The sequence below is a fragment of the Sinocyclocheilus rhinocerous genome, unplaced genomic scaffold (assembly GCF_001515625.1).
Source record: "Sinocyclocheilus rhinocerous isolate Xijiao unplaced genomic scaffold, SAMN03320098_v1.1 scaffold808, whole genome shotgun sequence".
Lineage (NCBI taxonomy): Eukaryota > Metazoa > Chordata > Actinopteri > Cypriniformes > Cyprinidae > Sinocyclocheilus > Sinocyclocheilus rhinocerous.
In genome coordinates, this window is record NW_015650699.1 from 199,856 (window position 1) to 211,380 (window position 11,525).

The window sequence follows — 11,525 nt, forward strand, 5'->3', positions numbered from 1 at the left end:
CTGTTCAGACCGGATGTGACATCCGCTTAGTACGCTCTGCACAATCCTATTGGTCGGAGGGGAGCGAGCAGCGTGATTCTGTTTCCGGTTAATAAATAAGTTGTGGGTGCAAACCAGTGTTGCCAACTTAGCAATTTTGTTGCTAAATTTAGCAACTTTTCAGACTACCCTAGCAACTTTTTCTTCCAAAAGCACCTAGCAACAAATTTAGCTATTCTTAAAATTTATTTGGCTACTTTTAGCAACTTTTGATAAGTGACTCATTTCGTGCCTTACGAGTCAAGTGACTCGTAAGGCACACATTTTCCATCTAAATTTCACGAAAAGAGAAAACCAAAGATGCCTAGAAGTACATGCGTCACATGAATTAAGTTATTGCTATTTGCAGTTGTTCAATTTGATAATAACAATAATAATTTAATAATTAAACTTAACGCGTTGCCTATGGTGATTAATCAGGTCCAAGTTCATTTTGCTGCTTTTGCTTCCGTTTATGTGGTACAACAGTTTAAATCTGTTTCTACAACAACTAAAACGTAAATGTGGCTATGTTGTGTTCTTCCTGTATCATAATGAGAACCTATTGGAATTCTGCTTAACTTGACTGAAATCTGATCTGCATTTAATAATAATAATAATAATAATAATAGGCTTCGATAATTAATCAGTTTACATGGCCATGTCTACATAAAACAAGTTATTTTTACAATTGATGTCTAAAGTATATGAACCTACAGCCTTGTTCTGTTACAACAGACTGTCCGTGAGCTGAAACTCAACATAAGTTGTGCCATACAATATGACAATGATTCTAGAATCAACAGCAATGGCACAAAAAGAAGAAATTACATATTTCACAATGGGAACAGAGTACCGACCACAGTCAGTATCAAGTAATGTAGGGTTAGGGTTATCCCAAAATTACACATGACAGTGTTTCATTTAAGTTATTGGAAATAAACTCCAGTGTTCCAGTGATATATATATCACCTACATTTTGAGGATTCACATATAGGATTCTTCACAGGGTTCTCACATAATGAATATTTTTTCTTTGTTATTTTATAAATATGTTATAGAAATTGCACTTACAAAGAGCAATTTCTAGCCAATGAAATATCGAACAGCCGAACAAGTAAAAAGCAAACACACACAAGATATTACAAGATCCTTAGATATAATTAGTATGATACAATTAAATCTTACTATTTTGTTAGACATTGTACATATTACCCAACTAAACAGTAGTTGCGGCTGAATGATGTGGTGCACCATGCAGTGTGTCTCACTATGTCACATCTGGGTGCATTCTAGAAATTTCAGCTGTCAGACAACAATACAGAATATGCAAAAATTACTATAAATTATTTATGGAAAAGAGGCAAAGGGACATACAAAGTATTTTCCCAGGCCTGACATGTTGCTCAGAAGCACCTCTGTCCGTAAATGGTCCGTTATTATGACATTGGTATATTCTACTTGCTACACCAAGGAAATGCCTCATTTGTCATACTATTTCACTTCCCTTTCTAACAATCAGAACATGCAAGTGTGCTTTTATAATTTTTAGATAGTAGATATAAATGTTTTACAAACAATTGTTTTTGTAAAGCGTATATCAGAGAACATTTCCATATTTAAATGATGGTATGAACAATGCTGTGCCATTCTCATGCATGCAAACTAGTTTGTAACTCCTGGATGCCGTACACAATGTTCTTCCTGGGGCATTACAGTCTCATCTTGTGGCTTGCATTTCTCTGCTGACTCATCTGTGTTTTTAATAGTAAAACTGTTTGCTTTTTCTGTCCGACAAATGATTTGTACAGAAATCCTCCACAAGTCCTGACTCAAGTATCAGAAATGCAGTACTGATGTCATGACTTACATGTCCTTTTGCTTCTTGTAAAGTATTGTGGCTGTCACATAAACATTTTATGGAATATTATTTATGGAAAATGTCTAAACTGATCCACACTGTAAAAAAAAAAAATCTGTGACATTTACGGTAAAATACCGGCAGCTGTGGTTGCCAGAACTTCACCGTAAAAAATACGGTAGCAACATTTTAGATTTTACAGACTTGACTTCACAATAAAATACCGTATTTCATTAACTGATGTAATGTTAATAAACCAACATACTGAAGTGTTAATATCTGTTTTGAGCCATTGTAATGCACTGATAACCACCAAAAACAGGTGGTGATGAGAAAGTCACATGATGAACCAAAGCTCATCACAAACAGCTTTTCTACGAGCTGAGGAGGGCAATACTTATATATAGAAGGTGCACACAGTGTCATTCACACAAACACTAAACTCCATCATGGTGACACACATGATACTGAAATAATGCAATAAACATTCATTTAACAACATTAGATGTAAGATTAAACCCCCCTGGAGTCGGTGGACATTCCTCCTCCATGGCTCCTCCCGCCGTCTGCTCCACCTTGAGCCGCTATTATAGCTGTGGCCAGGGTCCCACTTGGCTCCTCCTCCTGCTCCGGTTCCCTCCTGTCGTCTCCCTGGCTCCTCCCTCCATCGTCACCTCCCTGGACTCTGTTCATGGCATGCTGTTAAAAACATCTGAGGAAACACAATTGTAACACCCCTGTGGACTGTTTGTTGTGGTTTCTTCCCCTTTTGTTGGTTTAGCCCGTTCAATCATTAGTTAATTATCCTCATTGTGCTCACCTGTCTGCCCCTCGTTATCTGCCCTATAAGTTCCTGTCTCTTGTAATCTAGTATTGTCGGTTATTGTGAATGTTACCCTGAGTGTGTGTGTCTCATCTCCCCGTATCTGCCTTGTTGTCTCTACATTAAACATCCTTATTTGAATCCTTGTCGTCCTCGTCATCCTGCCTGCCTCCACACACCTTGACCGTGACAGTAGCAGGTTAACCAAAACAAAACATCACATTACAGAGAAAAAAAATACAAATAGTTGCCAATTACATGTAATAGATGTACCTTGTAAAATAGTCAAACTCTGACAAACTAAGGTACACTAAAGTACACTGACTTTTTGGTCGAAACATGTTGATTATCTTAAAAATATAGATCTCCTACACCATGGCCTCACATACATACTTGGTTTGTGTTTCAAGCTGATGGAAATTTACTAGACCTCAAGTTTCTATACAGTGATTAACTTTTATGGTTTCCCTTTGCTCTCGCGGCATTGCACACTATGTACTCCTGTACAATAAAAACAAAGTATAAACTTTTATTAGTACAATGACAGGTTCACTAATTATCTTGTTATTTATCTGAAGAGGAAAGTTTTTAAGAAATCACATGAAACAATAATATAATGGAAATAATATATACATTCATTTATGTTTGACAACTATTATTGGATTGTTATTGAATTTCATATGAGATGATAATACAGGAAGCGTTACTAACATCACAGAGATAAATAAATAAATAAAACAATTGTTAATATCTTGATTGTTTCCCTATAGTCAACAACGACATAAAATGAAGAGATTAAAATGTTACTTTAGACCCATACTTCTCATGAGAAAAACTCCCCAGTAATCTGAGATCTCAATATGATCTCAAACATTTCTCATCAAATTCTGTTTGCTGAATACCTGTAAAGTGGGACACTTCAGATTATTCTTTATTATTATATATGTGCGCATATTCTTCCTCTGTAAAATTCCATTCTTATATCTTAACCGTTTGGAACATATTTTAAAACTAATTTATATTTACATAAATGATCAGAAAGTGTCCCACTTTATGCCCTGTTTGGAACTGACATGAGAGGGAACTACCAAATGTGTTAATCTGCCAAGACAGCAACATTATTGGCCAATGCTGATCATCTCAAAATGGCCAAACGTCGACCTGGCTGATAAATGGGTCTAAGATCAAAGATCAACTTCTGAGGAAACTTTGTCACTCAAAACCCCTAAACCAGCATCCCAACAACAACAACAACAATCATCACCATCAATACTAACACTCAAATTTAGTGACACCTCTCGGACCACATTACCAGTCTCTTGGTCTAGAGGTCGACTGGCTTTGGCAGGATCAGATAACGCTGACGTACGTGCGAATTCACGCGGGCCAAGGGCCAAGAAAGGCGGAGCATTTGACGCAATGTCCCTCAACGAGAGCAGGGGAGGTTAGTACATAACCGTCGCTTAGAGCCTTTCAGATCAGAACAAGTCAAGAACGACAAGAAACACAGTAGCGAGTTTTCAATTGGAAACAAAAGAATTCGAATTTCAGCACCGCTCAACGCACTATCTTTGAATCAAACTCTCGAACAAAGGACTTTAGAGAGAACTTTTCAAGCGCGCGGACTCGTATCGTTTATCTCGCTGTATGTATTTAGAGCTATCATTCTCTACTATGGTCATCATGGAAGTGTCCACCATCGACTCGGCCTCGCTTCGTGATCTGCTGGAGGGAGATGATCCGGACTGTCTGGTTCTGGACTGTCGCTCGTTTTTCTCCTTCAGCTCGTCCCATATATCGGGCTCCAGTAATGTGCGCTTCAGTACTATAGTACGCCGGAGGGCCAGAGGGGGCCTGGGACTGGAGCACATTGTACCCAACGAGGACTCCAGGAACAGGCTTCTGTCCGGGGAATACCAGAGTGTTGTGTTCCTGGATGACCGCAGTTTGGAGATGGGAGAAGTGAAGAAAGACGGGACTTTAATGCTGGCCGTGAACGCTTTGTGTCGCAATCCATGTGGAGCAAGTGTATTCCTTCTTAAAGGTACGAAAATATTCTTCTTGAACTATATTTTGGGCTATTTTATTATAATACCATTCCATATATAAGGTGTGAACTCGTGTACTGTGAATGTGTTGTGTACTTAAAAGTGCGACCAAATGTTTTCTTAAGCTTTTGGCAATTAGACACGTGTAAATTCCAATTTTGTTAAAAATAATGATTCCTACTTTACTGTTTTTAGGTGGATTCGATACGTTTTCCTCTGAGTTTCCTGAAATGTGTACAAAGCCAGTTCCCCCACAAGGCTTGAGTTTACCTCTGAGCTCTAGCTGCCATCCAAACCCTGCTGATTCCTCCTGTAACTCATGTGCAACCCCTCTGTATGATCAGGTAACCTATACATATTCTTTAAATAAGCAGATGTGTTGTAAATAAGACTAGTTTTGGATCATTACGAGTGAACTTGTCCACTAATTTTCTTTGTTTTATTCTTTAGGGTGGCCCTGTAGAAATCTTGCCATTCCTATATTTAGGCAGTGCTTATCACGCCTCCAGAAAAGACATGCTGGACATGCTAGGAATCACAGCTCTTATTAACGTCTCCTCCAACTGCCCCAACCACTTTGAAGACCACTATCAGTACAAGAGTATTCCTGTTGAGGACAACCACAAAGCCAACATCAGTTCCTGGTTCAATGAAGCCATCGAATTTATCGGTGAGTATCATTTTTCGCTGATATTATTCAAATCCCCGTTACGAAATAGGGAACAGATGTCACCATATGAGCAGCTTTGGCAGGCAGGCAGACTCCCAGCCCAACCCCCATTACGTCTGAATTCAGTTTTTCAAAAGTTCCCTCCATTTCGACCAGCTGTACGGCCCAGGCCTGACAGCCACTAAGGCTTACATCATCCTCTCATCCGGTTTAAAGAGGTGCCCCCTTTTCAAATAACACCAGGCTGTGACCTGATCTTTTCATGGGGCAACTGGCTCCGTCTGAATGCTTTGCATCCTTTGTTTAGCCTGAACAAAAGGTAGTGTCTCTGGGTCTCTGTTGCCCTCCTATCAGATCCGTGCACTTAGCAGGGATGCTGCAACCCCCCTATTGTGTATTCAGGCCTGTCGGGGGGTGTTTCCCCTCTTACTCGAACCCCTGCCTAGTTTAAATTTTCTTTAATGAGATGGCTTCCTTGATTAGCAAACCTGCAGAGTATAATTTGCAAGTAAATGTGTGATTAGAGAAGCTGTTGAAACTGCTGATAAGGTTGAGCTGGTTTAATTGAGTTTTAACCAATACACTCCTTTTTTTCCCCCCCCACAGATTCTGTACGGAATAAAGGTGGACGCGTCTTCGTTCACTGCCAAGCGGGTATTTCGCGCTCTGCTACCATCTGTTTGGCTTATCTGATGCGCACCAACCGCGTCAAACTTGAAGAGGCCTTTGAGTTTGTCAAACAGCGGCGCAGCATCATCTCGCCCAACTTTAGCTTCATGGGGCAGCTTCTGCAATTCGAATCCCAAGTGCTTGCCTCCTCTACGTGTTCCTCGGAGGCAGGAAGCCCCGCCATCAGCAAAAGCAGCACAGTGTTCAATTTCCCCATCCACACAGTGGCCAGCCCTCTTTCCTTCCTGCAGAGTCCCATCACTACCTCGCCCTCCTGCTGAGACGGACTCTTTAAAGTGGTCTGACCTCTTGACTGGGGAGAGTTTTATTTATATGATCCCTGAGGTGATCTTACCAGTATTAAGGCTCAGGAACTTTTAATTCCTGTTTTGCCGCCAATATTCCATGATTGTTCACTATTGTGTGTGTAAGGGGATGGCTGATGAAGCCTAGCTCCCCCAGACTGTTTTAGCATTTTAACACTGTGGTTCATACTTGACTTAAAACCTTTGAAAATTTGATGTGACACAAACCAATTTGAAACACTCCATTTCACCTCCATGAGAATCTCTCCTCTTTTTTTTTTGAATTTACTTTTTTGTTGTTGCTTTGTTTTTATTTGTTCATGAGTCTCTTGACTATTGATAATCAGGTTTTTGGTTATCTCTTAGCATCAAAAGAAGCCCCATGTCTTAAAGGTTGCTCAGGGATTGTTTTCATTTTTTATGTTGATGGTGTTACTATTATTATGTTTTTTTATTAGGAGAGGAGTATGGGGAGATGGGCAGCTGTTAGACGTGAAGGTGCTAATCATAATGTGTACTGCTACTTTTTTTTTTTCTTTTTGAACAGTGAATGTAGTTCTGTGTAGGCTCTGCCTTAAGACAATGGAAGTTGAAACAATGAGCCTGTCATGCCTTTTTAGAATGCAATCCGATTCATCAAGATGTTTGTTTGTCCGTAAACAAACACAGAATACCTCATGTGTCTGTACTGTTGTCAGTCCGGTAAGAGTCCTCCAAAAAGCACTACTAACAGGAATGACTCTTGCAAGGCTGTTTTGATATGTGTGACTATTTATTGACTAAATTAATATATTTCTTATGCTATATTTTTTCATATATTTGTGATGCTTGTTGCTGACAATAAACTTTTTTTTCATACATGCAGTCTTATGTGCAGTAATTCTGAGTTGCAAATTGAAGTTACATTACATTACGTTAGATAGATGTTTAATTTGCAATAATAATCAAGGCAGTAACACTTCACAATAATGTGTCCAAGTGGGGTTGTCCCAACATTTCAGTATTTGATAGCATACCAGTGACATTTGGGGATTCTCAATTTCAATACCACAGCAAACATACTCCTTTATTTCAAAAGTAAATTATTATTCATTTAAAATCTGTCATAAAAACACAGGGGAAATAAAGAGCATTCTCCTGGAGCATGTGTGTTCTAGGTCATTTCAGTTTATGTGAGGCAAACCAAAAAAGTCATGCACATACATTCAGGCTTTTCGTAATATTTTAAAGTGACAAAGTTAAAAACTCTTGTTTTAGTGTAATGGATAAAATTACAAAAACTGTTTTGGACTCCATTTACATTTAAACTTAGTGCTGTTCACTGATCATACCACCTGAGACAATGTTAATATGACATAAAAACAAGGTTGCCTTGCCGTTGATATTTTAGAAACAGATCTGATTGAGAAAGAATTTAGACTTGAAAATAAGATTTTGGTTTACACAGAATTACAAAGTGCTTTTAACTTCATATTGATCATACAAACAATAATATACAGATGCATATGCAGTTTGTGAAGCAATGCAGTGATATTCAAACATCTTTAAGTGACTAAAGTGTCCAAATACTTTTTTGGAGTCACTGCATGTTTCAATATATAGACAGATGAGCACCTTCTGTTCTTAAAGAGGGGTCACTAGACAAACAAATGCAGCTGACTTTATTATTTGAACTGGAATTCAGGCCCGTGTGAACGTTTCAAATATTGCTGGGAAAATATCTGAACAATCCCCTTTTCACCCTGACCATGACATGTTGGGGCATTCTGACCTGTGCTCGCGTGTGCACTGGAATCCTGCACTGGGAATGCTTTGTGGTCACAATGCATAGAATCAGTGTTTGCAATTGTTCCTGCACGGGGGTCTCGATGAGCTCATTTAAGGGCTGTCAGACAGCAGGAGGGGTGGTCAGAGGAGTATGGGCTCGGCTCAAGCCCTTCAGAGACCACAATAGGAGCAGCTGCAAGGCGTTTGGGAAAAGTGTGACGACTAAAGCGCACTCAGTGTTCGGCAAAGCACAGGGTGTCTGTGCCTCATCCTTTGTGTCATGTAAGGTGGCAGCGTGGAGTGTTTTCACAAGCCTCAATCATGGTGGCTTTGTAATTAGCACAACATTGGCAGTGATAATGGCCTTGAATAAAAGGCAGTTTGGATTATAATGCACCAGTGAGTTCGGGTAAATAACATGTGCATGAACTTTTCTCAAAGATTTTAAATGAAAATGTATGCATTTACAAGTGAACGTGTATGTTTTAGGTACTAAAACACATAATAAAGTGGTTCTTTTGTTTTCCACCATTTTTAATGCTTTTAGCTACTTTGAACTTCAATAGTTCTGTGGGGTGACAAATGATTTTTTAAATGTACAGATATTTGTAATGGAATTATCTAGTAAACTGGAAAGTGTAATATTTCGTGCTCTTGCATATAGAGTACACACACATATTTACTAAGGGAAATTTTTTTTTTTTAAGTCACCAAAAATAAGATTTGTTTTTCATTTATTTTATGAGCACATTTTATAGTTTATTTATCCTTTTTTGTAATTTTGTAGTATTTGAAAAATCTTTATTACCGTTAATGAATAAAAAACATTGCTCAATAAAGTACAATAATTTTATGTAGTGTCCCAATTCATATAAGGCCATAAAACTGAATATACAAGTTGTTTAAGCAGGTTATACAGTTTAGTAGCCTATCACTGATATACTATTATAGGTTTTAATTATTTTAATTACATTTTATTTTTATATTTTGTTTTAATTTAAATGTTAAAGTTTGAGTAATTTTGTCATGTTTTTGTTATTTTTTTTTCTTCTTCTACTTTTTTTTAATTTTAATTTTTTATATAAATAAGCCAGTATAGTTTTTATTATGTTCTAGTTTATTTAGTTTGCTCACACTTTATTTTAAGGTCCAGTTCTCGCTATTAACAAACAATTAACTACGAATTTTGCCTCCTATAAACTCCTAATTTGCTGCCTATGAATAGTTAGTAAGGTAGTTGTTAAGTTTAGGTATTAGGGATGTAGAATATGGTCATGCAAAATATGTGCTTTATAAGTATTAATAAACAACCAATAGGTTAATAATATGCATGCTAATAAACAACAATAGTGAGTTAATAGTGAGAATTGATATCATACTAAAGTCTTACATTTGCTTTTATTTATTTTAGACTTGAATGAATGAATGAATGAATGAATGAAGCATTTATATAGTGCTTTTCTTATGTACTACTATACCCCTAAAGCTCTTTACAATCATATCAGGAGGTCTCTCCTCACTCACCAACAAGTGTGCAGCATTCACCTGGATGATGTGACGGCAGCCATAGCACAACGGCACCAGTGTGCTCACCACACACCATCTACAGGTGGAGAGGAGAGAGAGTGGAGATGGAGATTATGAGGAGGCCATATATATATTATAGTATATAAGTGTTCTTTTATGGCTTTAGTTTTAGCTAATGCTATTAACCCTGCACTGCGGTACACTGCTTGGACTACTTGTTGTTTAAAAACAACTAAACAAAAGTCAAGTCACCTTTATTTATATAGAGCTTTATAAAATGCAGATTGAGTCAAAGCAGCTTTACAGGAAAATAATGTTTCAATGATGCAAACAAAATTCAATCTGCCGTAAATCTCTCAAAAGAGGACAATAGTAAACAGTCAATTTTCCAGTTAAAGTCAGCTTTCAAAGATTCAGCGACGTCATCATCCAGCTCAGTTCTGTTGCTAAATGTTGTTTACCAATGAAATCCAGCCGGCTGCATCACAAGCCAGAATGTGGACTGGTATTATTCAGAGTATTCATCCAGCACCTTCTCCTTGATGATCGGGATGCATCATGCCAGCGTTTGGTGAGGCTGAAACAACACAACTATAAGTATAGTACACAACTTATAATATGGTCATATAGGGGACTGTTGCTAAATGCTGTTTACCAATGAAATCCAGCCGATTTCAGTGGCATATGCTCTCTTCAGTGTCCAGACTGATCTTTTGTGCCTGTGAAGAAAGGGAGGCCTGCTTTTGGGGGAAGGGGTAGAGAAGGCCACCTCCAAGCACCCATCACTGATAAGACGTCAAAATAAATCTTCTCTCATCAGCAAAAACCAACAAACAAACACAAAACACTTTCTGTTTGCTAATTACTCTTGCTCATGGTTACTTATGGTTAGCTAGGGATCAAAATATCAGAGAGACTTGAGAGTGGCCTCTTTTGACTTGGGCCAGTAAACAACCAGCCAGAACACCCTCGCAGCGACGCAAAATGTGCTAGAAACCACATAGCAATTGCCTGCATCCACCCCAGCAGTTTGGTATACCTAGTATTTTCTTCAAAATATGTAAAAAAAACTCTTTTCATTTGCAGACATACATGCAGCAAGTTAATTTCAAATGAAAGTATTTAAATAAACTCACATAATTAAATAGTCACTATCTGTCTCTTTGCATAAATGTATTTTATTTCCTTAAACAAGCATACTGATAAAGAGAGGGGTTTGTTGTCACAGCGGGTGTCATAACACTGAGTGGAACTGAGCAAAGGTCACTTATTGCTAAATGTTTTGTGTTGAGTATAAATCACAGATGGAATAAATGACGTGTTGTTTTTATTTTGTTTGTAGGTGATCTTTATCCAGCTCTGTCTAATGCTACTGTTAATCTGTCTCTGTGTGTCATAATAAAGCAGCTTGAGGAGCTGCTCTGATGTCACATCATAACTCATAGGAGATATGAGAATTCATTTTGGTATGGTAATACAATCCGTCTAAAATCAGTATAGAGTGTGCAAGATCTTAAAACTGATCCTAAAGACTTTAACGCTTGAAAACAATATTTACAATGACATTTTAATTCTCATTTTAGTAACAGGTTAGAAATGATAGCCCTTGGAAACTGCTCACCTGGTTACATGTAGCTTCTGTGTTTGTAAGAAGACGCAGAAGGGTGAAGGAATATGTGCTATGTATGCTTGAGAAGGCCTGCTTACACAATCCATGATTTGAAATGAAATATTCTGATATTTGTGTACTATATTCTCAATGTCTATAGAAAGCAGGGGTCTAACGTTTTTTTTGTTCCATATGTTTAGAAACATATTGCTGTAATATATAAAATTG

At 37.9% G+C, this 11,525-nt stretch overlaps 1 protein-coding gene across 1 annotated transcript; it reads left to right on the forward strand.

The window, feature by feature from the left end:
- Positions 1-4,165: 4,165 nt before the first annotated feature.
- LOC107712309 (dual specificity protein phosphatase 1-like) lies at positions 4,166-7,021 on the forward strand. The gene is made up of 4 exons (XM_016517527.1): positions 4,166-4,746; positions 4,946-5,094; positions 5,201-5,420; positions 6,027-7,021. Exons 1-4 carry the CDS (start codon positions 4,350-4,352, stop codon positions 6,368-6,370), a joined length of 1,110 nt encoding a protein of 369 aa, XP_016373013.1. The 5' UTR covers positions 4,166-4,349; the 3' UTR covers positions 6,371-7,021.
- Positions 7,022-11,525: the final 4,504 nt, after the last annotated feature.